This window comes from Macaca mulatta, chromosome 9 (genome assembly GCF_049350105.2).
Source record: "Macaca mulatta isolate MMU2019108-1 chromosome 9, T2T-MMU8v2.0, whole genome shotgun sequence".
Lineage (NCBI taxonomy): Eukaryota > Metazoa > Chordata > Mammalia > Primates > Cercopithecidae > Macaca > Macaca mulatta.
Window position 1 is genome coordinate 27,726,606 of NC_133414.1, and position 22,854 is coordinate 27,749,459.

Below are 22,854 nucleotides of genomic sequence, written 5' to 3' on the forward strand. Positions count from 1 at the left end.
CATGTGTTGCAGCCAGGTCAATCTCAACTAGTTCTAACGTGTGAGTCAGGAGGAGCTAAATAAAACCGTCTTTCTCCAGAAACTCCCCCAGCGGAATCTTGACACTGGGGTCCAGCCTTTCATTTAGGAGTGCCTGTCCGAGCCTTCAGCATCCTGCACAGGGGTTCAGGCTAAGGGGACGTGATCCCTGATAAAGTTTGACATGTGCTTCTGTCATTCTCACAGTAAGAGCTGCGTGGCATGTGATTTAATGGATGAAAGTATTTAATGAATGAAAGAATTTTGAAGAATCTCTCAAAAGCCTCTAAAACCTTGAAAATAAAATGTGGATCTTAATCCCATAAATATTCAATATGAACGGGAGGCACCCAGGGCACACTAGAGTTTTCCGTGTCACTCCCCATGTATGTCTTTAGCCCCCAACTAATGGGGCAATCACACGACCCCCATCATCCCCATAGCAAGGTCCCAGACCAGGGGAACCAGAGGTCTCACACTCTGGTCTTTAGTAATCCCATTGCTGTTGCAGGGCAAACTCTTCTTCATGGGAAATCAGAGAGGCATCATCATTCCCATCTGATCAGAGAGATTAGCCAATGCCATTCAGCAGGACAGGGTCAGAGTCAGACTGGTCATGCCATATCCAAGATCAGATATGCAAAAGTTTAAACCCAACTCCAGACGGTCCAAAGGATCCAGGTTGGAGAATAGCAATCAGCTTCCCTCCCTTCTACTTACAGTCCATCCCAAGTGAACCCAAACTGTCAAGTCATTCCAAACCAATTATAATCTCCTTAGCACTGACAGACGCACAGAGCTCCTGGTATGGGTGCTGGCCAAGCATCAGGCGTGAGCCCAAGCCCTTCCTGGGGAGGCATCAGGAACCCATCAACCTCCTTGAGCTGATCAGCCAGGGCAGCAGTCTCCAAATAAGTGAATTTCCGAACCCATTTGATTTCTCCAGGGCAGCTTGTTCTTAAACCTGCTTCATACGTCACAAGTCTCTGGGCTCTGTTGGGCGCCCTTAGCTGAGATGATGTGATCTTTTATGAAACAGGCAAGTGGGCCCATCTCATCTCCATTACAATTGCTTTCTCTAGGTTCCCTGCTGGAGAAGTTACTGGTAGGCAGGTTCAAAGTGCTTCTGAGATGAGCATTGGCTTTTTCTCTAAGATTTCTCCATCAGCACCCAGTAAACACCCAAGGAGATAAGAGGAAAGCTATTTTGAAAAGTAACTCTCTTGTGTGTCCCGATGTCAGTTAAAACAGCTCCAGTCCAAGACTGTTGTGTTGGTTTTCCTAAGTCTGGATCCAGGGCTTCCAGAGCCAGAAACTAAAAGAACTCAGTGATAATGTTCACTCATCACAGACACATGAGTCATTTATCTGCCCCTAAAGGAGAACTCTACAGAGCTTGACCGGCTAACAAAGCATCTGGGTACTCCCTAAAATTCCTGCATCCATTTGTTCAAAGAATTCAATGAGTACCTACCCAATTTGTTCCATATCAGGTACACTGGCAGACAAAGATGGGCTCTGGGAATGGAAAATGTACACATTGGAGGGGGACTAAGCAGGCATTCTGGAGGGTCTCCAGTGATGCTTTTTCTCTGCAGGAAGAGAGTAGCCCAGCCCTCCTGTTATTAATGACTTCCATGATTACTCCTGTGAATAGCAGAGGCACATTTTCCCCTTGAGTAGTCAAACTAATTGCCTGGGGAATGGAGGCTCTGGAAGAAAAGGAGTCCCGTGTAGAAAGCAGTAATGAAGGGGAACAAAAGCACCTGACGGGGAGAGCATTAAAGAGAAAACAGCGCTGAAAAAGCCTGTGGAAACAGCCCTGTGTCGGGAAAGTGCCAGATGAGGCTGAGATGGAGGCGGCAGGATGACCATCAGTCTCCAGGGAAATCACTTCCTCCGCACTCTTAGCCTGCCTAATGAGCTGTGTCCTTCTCTTACCTAGGGGACTACCGGGTTTGAAGCACATGTTGATAAATGTTTGGAGTTGGCAGAGTATTTATACAACATCATAAAAAACCGAGAAGGATATGAGATGGTGTTTGATGGGAAGGTATGTATTTGGATTTCTACAATCCCAGAAAGTTTAGTCAATTCCAACCCTCATCACTGATATGATGTAAATGATGTGCTGTCCAGGTAAGTGGGACTGTCACAGAGGGGAGCAGTGGATGACGGGGTAGCTATTCTGAGCTGGAATAAAGACCAAACTCACCAAATAGTCCATAGAACTTTGTCGAAATCATGCCCTCCAATGGCAATTCCTGATTGAAAAGTGGGAATTGTGTTCTGAACCTGCTGAATACATCGATTTGAAATGTTCTTAGAATTTTCAAAATTGCCAGCCTGGGCCAAATATGAATCTTCCTTTCCTCTTTGTAGCCTCAGCACACAAATGTCTGCTTCTGGTACATTCCTCCGAGCTTGCGTACTCTGGAAGACAATGAAGAGAGAATGAGTCGCCTCTCAAAGGTCAGTGCTCCAAGCTCCTCTGATACATGCGTGTATTGAGCCTTTCATGTGCACGTCTTCTTTATGACGTATGCCTGTGGCCTTAGGAGAGAGCCCACCTGGGTGCATGGGCCCACTCCCATCTGTGGACTCCCACAGAGCCAGGACATATAGAACCTGATGTATGCAGACTTTTTTTTTCTATTTTTCTTTTTCTTTTTTTTTTTTTAAGATGGAGTCTCTCTCTGTCTCCCAGGTTGCAATGCAGTGGCGTGATCTCAGCTCACTGCATCCTCCAGCTCCTGGGTTCAAGCAATTCTCTTGCCTCAGCCTCCTGAGTAGCTGGGAATACAGGCACCCGCCACCACGCCCAGCTAATTTTTGTCTTTTTAGTAGAGACGGGGTTTCAATATGTTGGCCAGGCTAGTCTCGAACTCCTGACCTCAGGTGATCTGCCCACCTTGGCCTCCCAAGTGCTGAGATTACCGGCGTGAGCCACTGCGCCCGACCTATGCAGACTTTTAACAACTCTATTTGCTTGTTTTCTGAGAGTGAGTTTATGATGTCCTAAAAGAAGCAATCAGGCGATAAGCTTTGCTGGCATTCACAAAGCAGCGAGGACATTGCTGAAGTTCATTGCTGTTCCAAGTGAAACTGGTGCTCAGTTACAAGCACAAAAGAGACTTCAGGTACCAGAAATGGTTAGCAAGCAATGCTGCTGCTGACCCTCTTGAGCTGCCAAGACCAAGGCTACCCTGGGGGTGTCCTTAGAGCTGTGATGACCCCCAGAAGGTAGGATGGCAAAGAGCAATAATAATAGCCACTGTTTTCAGTGTGTATTGTGTCCCAGCTCAATATCAGGTGTTAGGTCACTTAAAGCCTCAGAGCAACCTGACATGGGAAGGACTGTCCACCCATCTTGCTGATGGAGAAACTGACACACAGGGAGAAAATGTAACTCCCAAAATCTCACAGAAAGTCTGAGGGCTTGAGCTTTAAATTGTACTGTGGTCAGTAAGACACCCTTTATCTTTCATCCTCTCCTGCTCCTAGCACTTATACACGGATGAAATATGACTTGCAATGCACATCGAAGCGAATATGCAGGACCTGTCACCATGCGAAACTAGGGATGGTTGTGTAGACTTAGATCTCAGAGTTGATTTGGTTGGTTTGGGGGTTCTTTTCATTTATCATAAAAGAGGGAACCTCCTCCAGTCACTGCCAAAAGCCCTGCAGGCTGTCCCCTCACTGCTCAGGAGTTTGGGCTGCCTCATTGACCTTTGGGAACACTTTAGTTCCTTCTATGTAAAATGAAGAAGAGGATTTTGTGTATATATGAAACCTTCACTGAAGCTTTTACATGTTAACATCTGCCCTTAAGCAACCCAGGATCAAACTCTCATCAGGAGAAAACTTCCACTTGGCTGAGGTCTTTAAACCAAGCCTCCTAATTAGAGTAGTGATTCGCAATCCTGGTCATACATTAGAATCATCCAGAAACTTTATAAAAGACACTAGTGACCAGGTCTCACCCTGAAAATGTAATCAGATTGTGCTTGGATGGGCCTGGGAATGACGGAAAGTTATCCAGATGATTCCAATGTGCAGTTCAGCTAGAGAACCCCTGATCTAGAGGAAAAAATGGAAGAAAGCTTCTAGAACCAGGATCCATGGCGCATGTGTCTGAGGTGGAAGGGGGTGTGGTTGTGTTTGATGATTTAGTGAAGTTGGTTCATTCCAGGAAATCAAGCTCACAAGGTGGGAGGGAATGAGTAGAGGTCGCATTGGATAAGATGATTGGTGCAGGCAATAACAACGAGAATGGGGGTGCAGGTGTCTGCTGTCATTTAAGAGGAAAAAATTCATATTTTTCCTGGAATTTTTATGGTATACCTTCATAATGTAAAATTTCTTAACAATGACTTATTTAACCAGTTAGTTAGAAATTAGATGCCTCCATTCTTTTTGCCTTTCACTTCTTCATTGAACTGACTGACCAGAAAGAGAATCCACAGACTAGTTTGGCTGATTTCATTTGTTGAATCAGCCTAGTATCACTGGGCTGAGGGATGGAGCAAGATGGGAGTACAGAATAAAAACATTTTTTTCATCATTTTCTGAACAAAAATCAACTCGGAGACTCCCCTGTTTAAATATCACTCTTTATATGCCTCCTAGGTTTCAGCACCTCGTATGAGCTATAATGAGGAATGGGGATGGAGATTGTTTCCTGGAGATGGCAATTAGAATATTAGTAAACTGTTTTTATACTGTTGACAATTCAAATACGAAAATCTCCGGGGATTGCAAAATGAATTCTCCTGATTATTCTCCATTTTTATCATTGTAATCAAGATAATTCAGCAATTCAGATTTGGAAACGAAAATAGAACCACATGAATACCAAGTTTAACTTTTGTTCATCTATGCCAATGATTTTTTTCAGACTTTCTGGAAAGTTCTTTATTAAGTGTGACACCCTTAAAGTATAATGTCCAGGAACCAGTAAAATATTCATACACATGCGCACGCGCGCGCGTGCGCGCACACACACACACACACACACACACACACACAGAGTCCCAGAGGGAAAAGAACTGAGGTGAAATAATCTGTTGACCAGTATGGTAGTAATAGCCACATGTGGCTCTTCATATTTAAATTTAAATCAATTAAAATTAAATTCAAATTCAACTAAAAATATGGTTCTTCAATCGCACTAGCCACATTTTAGTTGCTCAACTTGTGACCAATGGCTGTTTTATGGGATAGCACAGATATAGAACATGATGGAGATCACTGCACAGGTTCTCTTGGTCCATGCCGATATAGACCCAAAATGGGGGAAATGTGGAGTTTCCTGTGCAGTTTATGGGAACCAAAAGAACAAAGTTAAATTCTGGACAAGACAAGGCAGAGAATTACTCTTTGTACCATCTTGCCTGATTCATAGCTGTAGTGCACAGTAGGAACTCAAAAATCATTTGTTAGGCTAAAATTGTATCTTAGTCTGGTTGGGCTGCAAAAACAGACTAATATAGACTGGGTAGCTTATAAACACAGAAATTTATTTTGCACTGTTCTAGAGGCTGGGAAGTCCAAGATCAAGGTCCCTGTAGATTCCGTGTTGGGTGGAACCCCTACTTCCTGGTTCATCAATGGCCTTTTCCTCCCTGTATCCTCACATGGCAGAAAGAGGTCAAGGGAGTTCTCTGGGGCCTCTAAGACTGTGCCTTCCTGACCTAATCACCTACCAGAGGCCCCACCTCCTAATATCATCACATTGCGGGGTTAGGATTTCAACATATAAATTTTGGGAGGACAGAAAAATTCCGTCTATAGCGAATACCTTAGGCATATTCCAGAATAAGGAAGGGAAACAACATTTAGGAAACCTAACAGTGGCTCGTAAGCCTTTTTCCAGAGTGCACTAGTTTGGGGACAAATATCTGGATAACAGAAGTTATTAATAAAGCAAGTACAGTCATACCTTCATGGGGGTGGTAAACACGAGAATCCAGTCAGTGTGCTTCCTGCCCTGTCAGGACTATGATCTTGCAGATGGCGCTGTGTCGCTGAGGCAGTGTAGACAATGAATGCTTGGAGCATTATGGGGATGTGACACTGCACACATGCTTTAGACACAGGGAGGGACGCAAGTAGGCTGTGCCAGTGTTTACCAAACAAGAATCAAAAGGGCTGGTCTATTGATAACTTCTTGTGTTTCTGGTTCTTCATCTTCTTATTTTAATTTTTGTTATTGTTGATCACTATCTGGTTCTGTCAGCTTTTATAGTCCTACACTGATTGGTGGACTTTTAAAAGGTTAGCAGTGGATTTAATACTAAATTTGTAAGGAAGCAGCCTGGCCTTATATTTAACACAGACTCTTTGAAAGTCTGTGTTATTACATGCAATAGAGGATTTAATTGGTGAAATTTTAGTATTTTAGAATTTTTTTGTTTTGTTTTTAAGACAGGGTCTCACTCTGTTGCCCAGGCTGGAGTACAGTGGTGCCATCTGGGCTCACTGCAAACTCCATCTCTCAGGTTCAAGAGATTCTCCCACCTCAGCCTGCCGAGTAGCTGGGATCACAGGCGCACACCACCACACCCAGCTAATTTTCATATTTTTTGGTCAGGACGGGGTTGGGACGGGGTTTTACCATGTTGGCCAGGCTGGTCTCAAAAGCCTGACCTCAAGTGATCCACTCACCTTAGCCTCCCAAAGTGCCGGGATTACAGGCATGAGTCACCAAGCCTAGCCAATAGTTTAGAATTTCTCATTTAATTATTCTGCTTTTACATTTTTCAAAAATTTCTTGCAGTTTTCCAAAATGTAAAAACAAAAAAGTTTTCTAAGACATCGTGAAAAATACATTTCTGTGATATCTTTTTTTTTTTTTTTTTTTTGAGACGGAGTCTCGCTCTGTAGCCCGGGCTGGAGTGCAGTGGCCGGATCTCAGCTCACTGCAAGCTCCGCCTCCCGGGTTTACGCCATTCTCCTGCCTCAGCCTTCTGTGATATCTTTTAAGTTTATTTCATGATGCTTTACTATGCACCCTCTTTGAAAGAGACAAATGTGGATTCCAATTATGGAAGAGTCCCCTAGTTACTGCTTTCTAAAGGACTAAAAAAGCTAACGGCACAAGAGAGAAGACAACACCCTAAAATTCTTAAGGCAGCCCCAAAGAGCTCTTGTTGACTACACCTTTAGTGAATTCTTCAACGTGCAACCACTCTTTCTCAACTCGCGTTCTTCGTTTAGGAAAACTAAGAATACAACCAAAAAATACAAAAGCCTAGAAATAAGTGAAATCTCTATGTATTTCATCCAAAAGACCACCGGGATGGCTAAATAGTAGAAAGGAGAGCTTCATTGGTGATACCAGTTTGCAAACCAGGAAGAGACAGCCTGCAGCATGTGCGGAAGGTGCCCTCTCTTCCAAGAGGGGAAGGGCAGGTTGGGTTTTATGCCTCACAGGGCCTGTATCACACAGTAGAGTCAGACATATTCAGTAGGTTTTGGGGAAAAGGTATCCATATTTATGGGGGGAGCTGAGCACATGCAGAATGAGTAAACATATATGTAGCATACATCCCATGTTCACTTCAGGGCAGGGTTTTAGTGTTAAAATGAGGTAGAATTTGACTCTTTATGTCAAAAGGTGAACTGTAGGACGTAAACACAGCTTGTGCACCACGTCTATAAGCTGCTCAAACTGGCTTAAGGTCTGCCGTTGCTTACCAGGAAAGAATGTGTGTAAGGTCAGTCTTCTGTCCAGTCAGAGTTATGGTGGTCTGGGTAGTAAATCAGGGTGAGGAGGGGGTCTCATAGCACCTATTGTTAGGGAATTTCAATCATTAGGAATTTAGTAATTTGCCCCCCAGCCAGGCCCTGAACCCTGGACCCATCTTAGTTGATAGAGGAATGTCTATTTTGGCCTCACAGATCACATATATTCATCAGAATAGTCCGAATCTTATTTTCCTTCTTCACTTGCAATGAGTGAATATACCACGAAGTAGAAGTTCATGTTCCAGCTAATTTAGTTCATCCACATTTTCTGGAAGCAACCAAAAGTCATATGTGTTTAGACAGCTGTGATTTCTGCCATTTCAGCTTGCTTCAGGAACTGAGGGGACTCAATCTTACTTTATGCCAAAATCTGTTTGCTTGTGGCTGTTAGCATTAATCTTTTAACCTTTGATTCGCATTCATCTGAAAAGCTAGAGATGATTGTCCTTAATAATTAGTGCCATTCTTCTGTATCGTTGCTTGGATTGCCCATGAAAACTAAATGAGACTTTAATTCACTTAGTAAAGCTCTGTCATTATTTTATCACTTCTAAAGAGCAAGCATGATTTATTACACAAATGAAACTAAGGAATAGTTATGTGACTTGTCCTTAGATTCCTGCAGCCAAGTGGATTTGGAATTCCTTTTCTAATTTGAGATTTATCTTCGCAGGAACCATATTGAGTTGACATGACTCACAACACAAAGGATAAATTTCATGCCCCTTTGGCTGGAATATTCTAGTAGATCTATTTTCAGAAGTTAATCCCAGACTTGAGATATTTAAATTCTTCTTATTTATTCCCTGGGATGTGCCCAGTGCTCTGCATACATTCTTAATGCTTTAGGTGAAAGAAGGATCAGTCCAAGAGAAACATTCCTCCCCATGGAACAAGGGGTGGGAAGGGATGTAAGAACTCAACCTAGAGTCAGAAGATCTCAATGCTGGAATCATCATCCACATTCGTTTTTAGATAAGGAAATTAGGTTCGGAATGAGAAGTGAAGGTGAAGTCTATCTGTTGACTTTGTCTTTGGTAACTAACAAATGATTGGACCCAATGGGAACGTTGCTGATTTTATGCATTGGATACTTTGAAGATGAAAACTTCATTACAAACCAATGATTAATTAAGAGTTGATATTTATAAGTCACATGTTCATAACAGCATTCCATTTGAATTGAACTGTCCATTTAAGATAAATCTAGCTATGATAGAAGGCATGGTCTCCATTTTGAGCTGAGTTTCTGACCACATGAAACTCAAATAAGTCTAAAAGTTTCTCTGATGTCTATCTACCATTTGCAGCAACGAAGATCAGATATTATATATTTACAAACTCCAGTGATAAATATATGTGGATAGATTGTATGTACGGTTAGACATGATTTAAGTTTTTGCCTCTTCCTAGATAGCTGTTTCTATTATGCAACTCTTTATAGCAATAAGAATTTAGGACTCCCCCAACACGTACCAAGCACTGTGCTGGTAAACAACAACAATAAACAGAGTAGAAGACGCTGTGTTTGCCCTCCAGGACCTGACAGTTGAGGTAGAGAAAGAAAATGTATTTGCTCAGAAGTAAGAGGATAGTAGGAAATTAGCATATAGTCAGAATCTATGGGGAAGGATCATGGATCATATGTTTACAGCTTAAAGGAAGAGAGCTACTGATGGACACTAGAAGTCAGGAAAGGCTTCATAGCAGTTCTAGGACTGTGGTGGAATCTTGAAGTGTGTGTAGGATATGAACCAGAAGAGAAAAGGGATGGATTCTAAGCACAGAGAACAAGTATGACATAGTAACACTGACGACAAGTGTGAAGGGACAAAAATACATACAGTAAATTCAAGGGATATTTAATAAAGGAGTCTTGTCAGAGTTGAAGATTCATTTTGGTGAACGGTGGAAGATGAGGCCTCAGAAATGGATGATGAAAGGTCTCTGAACTGAACCAGAGTTTAAACTTAATTTCATACACAATAGAGAACTATCTGAGGCTATAATCAACAATCTGACATAAATAGAGTATAATCTTGTCTGTGGTATGCTCTCCTGTCTGTGATATGCAACATATGTTAAGTCCTTGTGGGTTCAGCTTTTTGTCCCAGCTAATTCATTATCATTATTAAGGATTATCTTTCAATATATCTTACAAAGTGAGGCACTGCAAAAAGAGAACGAAAAGAAACTAGAAAGCTCTAGGGTTTCAAGAAAGTTGCCAAAAGTCTGCTTATTTTCATATATCACCTGATACTGAAACTTACATTTTGGTAACAATCCTCTGAACTGTTTTATTTCCAATGTTTTTAAATTTACTGTGGCGGGAAAACACCCCCAAAAGTCTTGCTAACCCATTTAGCCTGTGGCCAATACTAGATTCATCTCGTCCTCCCAAAACACTAACTGGAAAGTCAAGGACAAGGTGACAGGCACCTGATAGTCTATCACTTATTCCTCTTATCACCTGCAGGATCTTGAATGTGTTAAACTGTTCTAGTTCTCTGATCCCAAGAAAACTTGGAGGTAACTCTTTCAAGAGAAAACAAGTAAGGTTCTGACTGTTGAGCTAAAAACTAAAGACACTGCTTGCTGTTGGGTTCTTTGACTCAGGGGAGAGTCCCAGGAGAAAGTCACCATGCTGATATGGTCTGTCCCACAGGTGGCTCCAGTGATTAAGGCCAGAATGATGGAGTATGGAACAACAATGGTCAGCTACCAACCCTTGGGAGACAAGGTCAATTTCTTCCGCATGGTCATCTCAAACCCTGCAGCAACTCACCAAGACATCGACTTCCTGATTGAAGAAATAGAACGTCTTGGACAAGATTTATAATAACCTTGCTCACCAAGCTGTTCCACTTCTCTAGGTAGACAATTAAGTTGTCACAAACTGTGTGAATGTATTTGTAGTTTGTTCCAAAGTAAATCTATTTCTATATTGTGGTGTCAAAGTAGAGTAGAGTTTAAAAATTAAACAAAAAAAGACATTGCTCCTTTTAAAAGTCCTTTCTTAAGTTTAGAATACCTCTCTAAGAATTAGTGACAAAAGGCTATGTTCTAATCAATCAGGAAAAGCTTAAAATTGTTATAAATACTTCCCTTAATTTTAATATAGTGTGCAAAGCAAACTTTATTTTCACTTCAGACTAGTAGGACTGAATAGTGCCAAATTGCCCCTGAATCATAAAAGGTTCTTTGGGGTGCAGTGAAAAGGATAAAGTAAATATAAAATGTATGTTGACAATAAAAACTCTTGCCTTTTTCATAGTATTAGAAAAAATTTCTAATTTACCTATAGCAACATTTCAAATGTATTTAAATACATATAATTTTACAAAAGGAAAATATATATATTAAAAAAGATATCCTATTTTGTAACATATAGATTTTTATTTTATATGGGTTGTACAAACTGCAGGGGCAGATATAAAAACTAAGCCAGATTTTTTTTCCTTTCTCTTAATGGAGGCACAGTAAAACACTTAGCGAAGTTATTTTGAAACACTGACCCACAAAATTCTTAAAAGGTATTATTCCTTCTTTCTATACATGTTATGGCTTATCACATCTCTAAAGTTAGTATTTCAAGACAAACACAAAAGAATACTGCAAGTTCTTTAAAATAATTGATCCCATTGGCAATAAGATTCTCTTCCCCTTGAAGTTTTCCACCCTTTTTACTCTTAGCGGACTCACTCTGCAAGTGTGACAAGCCAGGCTTCATCTCAGATTAAATTAGGGTAATTGTCTCTATTCTGCTTTCCAATTTGGCCTGTTTTGAACAGAAGGTTGATGCTCGTTCTTGAGGCATCTTCCAAATAGTATTCTTTTATTAGGTCATTTGAATTAATTAGAGAAAATAAAAATAAAACCTAATCAGCCTGAGCAAAGAGGAATGAAGCACACTCCCAGAATGTGGTGAACCCAGAAAATTAAAGTTGGCCTTGGGAGAAGAGATCTCTGTGGGACAATAATGACATCATCCTGGCGCCATATTGCCACTGTCCAGGAAAGAGAAATTTACCTTCAGGACAGCTGTGCATTTCCATCCCCTCCCCGTTCCTCCCCACAAAGTCTCTCCCACCAGACTGCCTACCACTGGGACCCAAAATAAATAATTTATATTCCATGGGTGATTGTTTCTCATCCATGAAATGAGCAGCCTCTCACCCTAGATTTTGAGGCATTATCTTAAGATTTTCCTTTATCCATCTCCCATCAAGATCCAAAGTGACCAGAATATGCAGAAATAACAAGATCCTTAGAATTCAAAATAGTATTTTTAAAACATCCTTCTTTCCCTGTGAACCTGATAGAAAAACCTGAGCTAACAAAGGCTTCCATAGATATTTATGGGGTCACACGTCGTCAGATTCCAAGTGCTGATAGGAGAACAATAGATTCATATGCAGACTGCAAATGCAAATTTAGGAACATTCTCCATTTCTGAATGGACCAGGCAGTTCAATACTCAGACTACAGGTATACAAGGGAAGAGAGAAGACCCTGCCCTTCAACAGGTAGAAATGCCCTACAATATAACCACAGGATCTAGCCATCTGAAATTTTCATAAGCTTCCCCCTACATTATTTCTCCTAGGTTATATGCAAAAACAGTGATAACTTGATATGAACACAGCTTTAGGCCTTTTCTGTCTAGAAAGCAAATGGGTTCACTATGACAATTAGAAGTAAACTCTTCTGTGCCACAGAATTTCATGAAGGAATAACCTTCCATTCTAGGCTTTGTCTAATGGCCAAACATCCCTTTCCTTTCTCAAAACTGCCTGGCCTGCTGAGAATAAGCACATAGCTGCCCGACTGTCTGGAGCCTCAGGCCCAAAGGTTCCACTTCAGAGACAGAGATGCTAATTGATCCAACCTGCTGTCCTTCTTGGAGAAGACATTGCGGCCCAATGCCCTAGTGAACCAACCCTGCTCTACTCCAGGATGCTTTATCTTTTGGGTTACAGATCCTAGATTGTGAACTGCTGCTGCTGCTTTTTAGGTTAATGAGATAGTAAAATTTTAAAGGACAATTTGTGCCTATGTATGAAATTCCAGCAAAACAATTCTAGCAAAAACAATAGCTCTTCTTCCCCACTCCCCTACCCCTTCCCAGTACTCCTTCAAATTGGCCAAGAGCCTTGCTCAGGCCTGTGCAGGGAAATCCTTGCCAACTGTAGCCCAAAGAAGAAAGCAAATAAAAGCCTAGTAGGTCCCAGTAGTTTAATAAATCATCTTGAAAGGAGATGTGTAATCAGGTCAGAAGACAGGGAAGGAGGAAGGGAGGGAGGGAGGGAGAAAGGACAGAAGGAAGGAAGGAAAGAGGAAGGAAGGAAGGAAGGAAGGAAGGAAGGAAGGAAGGAAGAAAAGAGGAAGGAAGGAAAGAGGAAGGAAGGAAGGAAAGAGGAAGGAAGGAAAGAGGAAGGAAGGAAGGAAATGGAGGAAGGAAGGGATGGAGGGAGGGAGGGAGGAAGGGAGGGAGGAAGGGAGGGAGGGAGGGATGGAGGGAAGAGGGGAGATTATTTTGAATATTAGCCCAAGTTCCCAGTGCCATGGTCTTTATGTGGGCCCATTCTTTACAAGTCTTAGAAAAGTTTGGTTTTAGCTTTAATCAGAACTGGCATGGCCATTTTCATTTATACAGCAATATTGTGTTTATCATTTAAAATACTTGAACAAACAAGTGTGATATGTCTTTATCTGAGACCTATGCATGGTATGGACTTTATATACTGTCACAGGATGTGAGGAAAGAAAAGGAAATCAATTCTGTCTGACTGTGTTGCCTTTATTATCTTGATAATACTGTCTTGTCACCTCAGATTGGGGTTGTGCACTTTAGATCTGAACTGTACAGTGTTGCAAATCAACATGTGTTCCTGTAAAAGCTTGTACAATATATTATTGATATGTCTTTTTCTGTGTGGTAGCTGTATTGAACTTTGATATTATGAAAACTACATTTGCATCTGTTCCTGTTCCCTCTCTCTCTCTCTCTCTCTCTCTCTTTCTCTCTCTCTCTCTCCTCTCTCCCCGCTAACTATATGCCCTCCACATCGGCTCTAATAGAGAACATGCCCTCAGCTAAGCCCCCTACTGAGAAACTTCCTTTGAGAATTGTGCAACTTCACAAAATGCAAGGTGAACACCACTATGTCTCTGAGAACAGACGTTACCAATTATGGAGTGTCACCAGCTGCCAAAATCATCGTAGGTGTTGGCTCTGCTGGGCACTGGAGTAGTTGCTAATCTTCAGAATATGGACAAAGAAGGCACAGGTGTAAATATAGTAGCAGGACGAGGAACCTCAAACTGGGTATCATTTTGCACGTGCTCTTCTGTTCTCAAATGCTAAATGCAAACACTGTGTATTTATTAGTTAGGTGTGCCAAGCTACCGTTCCCAAATTGGTGTTTCTGAATGACATCGACATTCCCCCAACATTACTCCATTACTAAAGACAGAAAAAAATAAAAACATAAAATATACAAACATGTGGCAACCTGTTCTTCCTACCAAATATAACCTTGTGTATGATCCAAGTATTTTATCTGTGTTGTCTCTCTAAACCCAAATAAATGTGTAAACGTGGACACATCTCAGGCTGTGGATAATTGTTCTGACTTTGTCTCATAGTGGAGATGATTTTCAACAAATTGCTAGAATCAAAGGCCCTTCACTTGCCAAGGAGCTTAAAGTGTCTTTGGGTCTTTTGTGGGGGAAAACAAAAAAGCTCTTCTGCAGGTGCCCACACTGTAGCTTCTGAAGGATATCTTTGCCCCACTCTGATTTCTCCTTCAATCAGATCTGATATTTTTTTAAAACATATTTTATTATGGAAAATGTCACATACATAAAAAGGTAGAGAAAATAGTATAAATTCCTGTGTTGCCTTCACCCAGATTCAACATCTACTGATTATGAGCCTGAATCTTGTTTCATCCATTCCCCCACCCTTCTCCCTCCCCGACGTCCCCAACACTAAACTATTTTTATATGAACCTCTAAAAGATTAGTAATTTTTTTTTGAGCCAGAGTGTCACTCTGTCACCCAGATGGGAGCGCAGTGGCGTAATCTCGGCTCACTGCAACCTGTGCCTCCCAGGTTCAAGTGATTCTCCCGCCTCAGCCTCCCAAGGAGCTGGGATTACAGGTGTGCACAACCATGCCCAGCTAATTTTTACTTTTTTTTGAAATGGAGTCTTGCTCTGTCGCCCAGGCTGCAGTGCAGTGGTGCAATCTCCACTCACTGCAAGCTCCACCTCCTGGGTTCACGCCATTCTCCTGCCTCAGCCTCCCGAGTAGCTGGGACCACAGGTGCCCACCACCACACCTGGCTGGTTTTTTTGTGTTTTTAGTAGAGACAGGGTCTCACCATGTTGGCCAGCTGTTCTCGAACTCCTGACCTCAGGTGGTCCACCTGCCTCAGCCCTCCAAAGTGCTGGGATTACAGGTGTGAGCCACAGTGCCTAGCCTGGACTCCTTTAAAAGAAAAAATGTCCTTAATACCATTATCACAGCTAAAAGTATAGCAATATTGCCATGACAATGTCAAATATCCAGCTACTGTTCACATTTTGCCAATTCTTAATTTCACAGCGAAGTCCATGGCCTGTGGCTCAGAAAATCTGGTGAGGCTACGTGTTTCAGGACAGCGGAGACACCTACAATTCAGGCACACAGTACAATGCCATGTATGCACTGCTGTGCATATGCTGTGTGTATTTTCCAGTGTACTGAGTCTATTTCTGGACTTCTGTGAGTTACAAGTTCTGGTCTTGTGTTCAGGCGCTTTGCTCCCAGGCTCTCAGGAGCAGAGGATAAGTGGTGTGCTCAGGTTAAAAGCTAGAAAACCAGAGGAATTTAACAGATGGAATAGATACGCCTGATGTGCTTTGTCGGGTCCAGGTTGCCCGACAGGCTTGAGTTGCCCCTAATGGTAAAATTCTGGATGGGGTAAAGAGATACGATTTTAAACAGAGATGGGATACAGGAGGACAAAAATGGGAGGAGGCTGAATTTCTAGCTAATGTCAATATTGATTATAGGAGAACCAGTAGAAGATAGCCAGATAAAGAGGATACTGCACATTCCTGCCTTTGTTCACATTATTCCCTTGACCTAGAAAGAATTTTCCACTTCTCCATGATTTGGGGAGCATCTTTTGTGGGTGCTAAGAGTGCAGGCTCTGGAATAGGATCACTGGGGATCTAATCACAGCCCCACACTGACTAGCTGTGAGACCCGAGCATATCACCCGACTTCCCCGACTCTGTTTCCTGGTTTCCTCTGACAACAGCAATTGTCAGAGGCTTTTGAACCAGAGCAACTCCATCTTCAATAGGGGCTGGGGAAAATGAGGCTGAGACCTACTGGGCCACATTCCCAGATACTTAAGCCATTCTAAGTAACAGGATGAGAGAGGAGGTCAAGACAAGATACAGGTCATAATGACCTTGCTGATAAAACAGTTGGCAGTAAAGAGGCCGGCCAAAATCCACCAAGACCAACATGGTGATGAGAGTGACCTCTGGTCGCCCTCACTGCTACACTCCACCAGCACCGTGACTGTTTACAAATGCCTTGGCAAGGTCAGGAAGTTACCCTATATGGTCTAAAAAGGGGAGACACGAATGATCCACCCCTTGTTTATCATATCATCAAGAAATAACCATAAAAATGGGCAACTGTCTATGGAGTAGCCATTCTTTTATTCCTCTGTTTTCTTGATAAACTTGCTTTCACTTTATGGACTCACTCTGAATTCTTTCTTGCGTGAGATCCAAGAACCTTCTCTTGGGGTCTGGATCAGGATCCTTTCCTGTAACACAGCCTTATTCATGAGGCTTTTGTGTGGATTCAGTAACATGGATGCACAACACTTAGCATGGTGCTTGACACCTAGTAAGTGCTCAACAAACCTTGTGCTTGTACTGATGAGTTCTGTAAGTCAACTCACGTCACCTCCTTAAACATTCACCCTCCTCTGAATTCCCCAACTACTAACTCTCTATCGGTAGTGGTCACTGGGCACCCACCTGACAAGTCCAGGCTGGAAATGTCATCTTTATCTTTGGCATCATCTTCTGCTTGTCCAATGTAGATTACCAACAGAGTCAACTAACATCACTCAGATTTGCTGACTGAAAGAACTGCTGCCTACTCCAATTAGGTGAACAAACCTCTCTCTAAATTTAAACTCAAGGAGATGTTCAGTTTAACTCAGTGTTTGCCATCTCAGACAACTCAGTCTGAAGCTTCATATGTGCTTTCCATTAACAGGGTCAGTCAGAGCCGTCTAACTCTTTTAATTTACTTGCTTATCAAAACACACATACATGAATATATATGTGTGTGTGTGTTTTTTTATATATATATATATAGCTATATAGTTAAAAGTGCACATGGACACACACCCACTATAATTTAAGGGACTTGATGGTCCAAAAATAACATTATAATTTATTTCAATTATTGACACAAAACAGGAACAAACACCAAGAGATCAATAGCTCAGAGCTCACGTTTAGAGAGAACCAGAGGGGTCCATTTCCCCAAAATTAAACAGTGATGCTATAAAAACACACTGTGAGGATGTAGGTGGTTCACAGGCATAACCATCTATGTCTATGAAATGGAGAGGCTTGGGAGAGAGGAAAGGCCTGGAGCAGAAGGGCTGAGGAGGGGAGAAGGCTCTGGGGATTAGCGCCATGTCCCTTCCCCATCCTGCCCACCCTCCCTTCATCCAGCTCCCTGTTCTTCCAGCCCCTGACCTATTGTTTCACCAGTGATCTCTAAGGAAACTGTAAACTAAAAATTGCTTTTAAATGGTAAAGTAACTACAAATGAAACTGCCTTTGCAAAAATTGTAACAGTGAGAAAATTATGACAGCAAAAGAGATTTGATCTAATCAACCCCCATCTTGCCTGTAATCTCCAAACTGCCCTTCATCATTCCTGGGCTTGGACCAAGCAAACTTTGGGAGAAATTTAGTTTATTGTTTAAATGATAATAGCCCTCCCCAAAACTAAATCGCCTTTGTAAAGCTAATGAAAGTCCACCAGGTTACCAGGTTACCAGGATGAAAGCACCCTGAATTCTGCTAAGGTGTAGACATAAAGGATTGCCAGCCATTGTTCGGGAGGTCCTAAGATTTGCAACTCTTCCAATTACTCCTGCAGATAACGTTACTATTATAGAACCTGAGACTGGCCTTTTGAGATGTCTTTTCAGCTTTTTGTGTTTCTGACAACCCATGGCTGCACCGGAACCCTCTGAACCTGACCCTGACCCTGACCCTGCTGAGCCATCCTGTGGCCCCACCTAGAAGCAGACTCCCTGGCCCGCCAAACTGTCTTTGAAAAACCCTAGCCTCTGAATTTTCAGGGGGATGGATTTGAGGAATAACTCTGTCTCCCACATGGTCTGGCCGGGCTTCTGGTCATTGAACTCTTTACTGCAATGCTGTGGTCTCAGTGAATTGTTTTTTTTTTTCTGTGCAGTAGGCAGGAAGAGCCCATCGGACGGTTCCACAAATGGGCAGTTTTTTGCCATGGGCAGAGCAGATGGTTGCGTGTGAAAGATAGTAGAACATTTTTGACAAGAGGGGAAGAGAGACAGGGTGGGTAGAACTAAGCTAAAGACCAACTAAGTGAAAATATTCGCCTGAGACCTGGCATTCTCCTCCACTGAGGGACGCTGCTGGCCTTCCTCCAGCCCTGGGCTCTCTGAGGCCCCTTCCAGGAGTCTAAAAGGGCTGCTCACATTTGCCACATCTCTCCGAAGAAGAAAATACCGAGTTAAGAGACCTGACTGCATTTTACCTTTCCCATAAAGCCTTCCTCACTTACCCTGAACAAAACATACTGTGCTTGAAACACTGAGTCTGCATAATCCTCTCACTCCTGGCATCTGTACTGCCTAGAATTGTTCTCCAGCTGTTTGCCATCTGTAAATCTGGTCTTTCGATTTTTCTTTGAGGGCAGAGACATGCCTTCCAGTCACAGACTTAGACAGCTAGAAATACCCTTGTCGACTAAAAGAGTCAAACTCTGTAAAATATTTGAAGATATTTATTCTGAGCCAAATACGAGTGACCAATGGCCCGAGATACAGCCCTGAGGAGATTCTGAGAACATGTCCAAGGTGGTCAGGCCACAACTTGGTTTTATACATTTTAGGGAAACTTAAGATATCAATCAATACACGTAAGATGCACAATGGTTCAGTTCAGAAAGGTGGGACAACTGGAAGCAGGTAGCCATAGTTAGATTCAAAGATTTTCTGATTGGGAGTTGGTTGAAAGAGTTAGGTTATTGACTACAGACTTAGGAATGTGTGGGTTAAGAGAAGGGGTTGTGGAGACCAAGGTTTTATCATGTAGGAGAAGCCTCCAGGTAGCGGGCTTCAGAGATAGACTAGATTGTAAATGATTCTTATCAGACTTAAAGAGTCTGTTCTATCAGTAATTCCAAATGGGAAGAGGGCTTAATGTGCTATGTCCAACCCTCCCTTCCCATTATGGCCCAAACTAGTTTTTCAGGTTAAGTTTGGAATGCCCTTTGCTGAGAGGAGGGGTCTATTCAGATGGTTGGGGGGCTTAGAATTTTATTTTTCATTTACATCCTGAAACGTCATCTAATGTAGAGTTTCCCAGACCCCGGGCTTTGGACCAGAGTGAAGATGGGTCCAATGTGTGGCCAAACGAGAAACCCAGGACCACCAAGAAGTGTTTTTGTGAAGCTAAAGCTATTCAATTTGCAGGACAGTCTCATCTCAAATTATGTCCTCATTATGTTTTTTAATTGTTATTGTTCATAAGGTATCCTTTCATTTAAAAGATAATACAGTGATGACATCTTACTTGACAAAAGAGTAAGAAACTTCATTTTAAACCCCTGCATCTTTAAAATTATAGTGGTATATAAACTGTAAATCTGAAAACTACCGATTTCATCAAATCTTGCAGATTCTGCCCACCCCATTTCAGGGTAATTAGCCCTTAATAAATGTTATTCAAATTGACTTGAATATTTACAGGTCAAATTGAAAGCTTTGAAAGACCGTGGATCGTGGTGTAATCTACGTGCTACTAGAAGCTAAGGATCTGCCAACCGTGTTTTCAGTTTCAAATTCACACACATCCCAACACCTCTCAGTGTTGGAATCCTCCTACCTGTTTGTGTGATTTTACTGCAATTTACCCAGGCAGGTGCTATCTTTGGCGTCACTCTGGCAATGCAAAATCATGAGATTTTCATCTTTTTCCTCCCCAGGTAGCCGTTTGATGATATCAGAACCTAGGATCTTTCATGATGTTTCAAAGAAACAAAAAACTTAAAAATTTTGTCTTCGATAGATGGATGAGACGCTGTGACTATAAAATACCAAAATATCTTTGCCTCACTCTGTTTCATTCAGATCCGAGTGAGTTCTGGGGCTGCATCATGATGTAGATGGTTCCCTGCTTCAACGAGGGGAGTGGCAATTCTTCTACTTCATGTTTGTTTCCTGGTCCATGATTCAAACAAATTCACACATTTGACAACATCTGCTGCTGCATGGAAACCAACAATTCTCTGCAACACAGATCAAAACGTCCATTTAGGGAAAGCACCTGGTTTAACATCTGCCTTGTTTATGCAAAGAAAGCTCTGATTTGCAATGACTTTCTAAACCCAGTGCTTTTTAAATATTGGCTGTCCCAGTTAATTCCCAGGGGAAGTCAGCAGTAGAGGATGGGGAGGGAGGTGAGAATGAAGAGAGGGCAACAAAGCTGTTATTGCAGTTTTATCTTCTTTATCCCAAAGGATATTAGAGTTTATTTTCTTGTGGCCTTTGATGAACTGCAATTACCAAATGTCTACATCAGATGCATATGTGAGTATTTTAAGACTAAATAATGAAAGGCATTTGTTTTCATTCTAGAAACAATATTAATATTCCAAAGTATATGGGGTTCTTAGAGATGCCCCTACTCCCATCATCCTTACCTGATATTTTTTTCATGTATAATAATAGTAAAGGGATTCCAATTACCATGGTAACCCAAACAGCATTTGAATGGCCTGCCCAGTGTCTATGATAAAACAACAAATTGCAGGTGTTAATTCTGAAAGACAAGTGTTCTTAGGAAGAAAATTTTCTTCTTGTCCTAATGGCTGCTGAAGCATTGAGTTCTATTAACTTCCTTCCCAGGGATGTCCACAGCAAAGCAAACACAAATCCGACTTGGTAAATATTAGGCGTGGCTGGGTGTGGTGGCTCACACCTGTAATCCCAGCACTTTGGGAGGCCAAGGCGGGAGGATCACTTGAGCCCAGGAATTTGAGACCAGCCTAAGAAACATGGTGAAACCCGGTCTCTACCAAAATATACAAAAATTAGCAAGGCTTGGTGACACATGCCTGTAGTCCCAGCTACTCAGGAGAGGGAAGATTGCTTAACCCTGGGAGATGCAAGTTGCAGGAAGCTGAGATTGTACTACTGCACTCCAGCCTAGGGGATAGAGTGAGACCCTGTCTCAAAAAAAAAAACAAAAAAAAAAAAGGAAAAAAAAAAGAAAAAAAAGTTAGGAGTGCTGTGATTTCATCAGGGGAGGTATCCCAAAGGTCTGGGTTTGCAGCATCTTGGAAACCTAGATTCCTGCCAGGAGAGGTCAGGTCTGCGCTCTCACATTTTTATTCCTCTTACGCGGAGACTGCTGGAGCAGCAGCTGGTGTCAGACTGCCTGGCCTCAGATGCTGGCGCTGCCATTTATTAGCTTTGTGGCCCTGGGCAAAGCAGTTAACCTCTCTGAACCTCAGTTCTGTCATCTGTAAAACAAGAACAAAAATAACACTTACTTCAAAGGGTGATGGTGAAGATTCAAATGAGAAACAAGTCCGATGCCTGGAACAGAGTGACTGCAACATGTGTTCATCTTATCTCTATTTGGTGGTGTCCCCTGAAAGGACTGGGCTTAGAGGCAGGCCCTTCATGCTACCTAAACTCACCCAGAGAAGATCATGAATTCACACATAAAGGATCATGAACAGCAGTGTCACCCTGTAGAAAGTCACTTATGAGGCATCCCTGAGGACAGCAGGCAGGTGATGGAGGCAGCCCCCATCACATCCTTAGTCCTAGCTTTATTTGTGACTGGACAGAGACCAAGAGGGCTGGGCAGGAGAGTTGGGGAAAGAAGGAAGAGCAAGAGGAAATCAGTTATTTTAGCTGGAATGATGACCTGCTACTCCTTCCTCAGGTTCATTCTTGCCTCAGACAGGCACCCATCAAAGAATTAGAGCAAAATGGTGTGGAACAGAGGTTCTGGCTTCATGAGAATTGCTAACATGGTCATTTGCCTAATGGTTACTGGCTTCCATTTACACAATGAGAAGTAGTCATTGGTGTCAACTCACCATTGTTTATGTCCCCCCAGATTTCATATGTGGAAACCTATCCCCAGTGGGATGGTATTTGGAGCTGGAGCCTTTAAGAGGTGATTAGGTCATGAGGCTGGAGCCCCATGAAGGGGATTAGTGCCCTTATGAAAAAGACCCCAGAGAGCTCCCTCACCCCTTCTGCTATATAAGAATGCCATGAGAAATCTTCAACTTAAAAGTGGGCATTCACCAGAATTCAACAGTGCTGCCACCCTGATCTCATACCTCCAGCCTCCAGAACCGTAAGAAATAAATATATGGACTAGGCTCAGTGGCTCATGCTGGTAATCCCAGTACTTTGGGAGGCCAAGGTGGGAGGATCGCTTGAGATCAAGAGTTCAGGACAAGTCTGGGCAGCATAGCAAGATCCTATCTCTAGAAAAAATTAGCCAGGTATGAGAGGGCACATCTGTAGTCCCAGATACTCAGGAGGCTGAGGCGCGAGGACCACTTTAACTCTGGAGTTTGAGGTTGAAGTAAACTATGTTTGTGTGCCACTGCACTCCAGCCTGAGCAACAGAAGGAGACTCTATCTAAAAAAATAATAAATTTTTTAAAAAGGAAGAAATTCCTGTGATTTGTAAGTCCTCCAGTCTATGTTGTTTTGTTAAACCAGCTCTAGCTGAATAAAACAATTGAGAACAC

The 22,854-nt window shown here is 42.3% G+C and overlaps 1 protein-coding gene across 2 annotated transcripts in view; it reads left to right on the plus strand.

The window, feature by feature from the left end:
* The window catches only part of GAD2 (glutamate decarboxylase 2), an 89,524-nt gene extending 75,145 nt beyond the window's left edge, over nucleotides 1-14,379 (plus strand). The window contains exons 14-17 of one of the 2 annotated variants that reach the window (XM_015146642.3): nucleotides 1,964-2,071; nucleotides 2,401-2,490; nucleotides 10,436-10,643; nucleotides 13,852-14,379. In XM_015146642.3, the coding sequence (XP_015002128.2) occupies nucleotides 1,964-2,071; nucleotides 2,401-2,490; nucleotides 10,436-10,609 (372 nt within the window). In that variant the 3' untranslated portion in view covers nucleotides 10,610-10,643; nucleotides 13,852-14,379. 2 annotated transcript variants of the gene reach the window in all.
* Nucleotides 14,380-22,854: the final 8,475 nt, after the last annotated feature.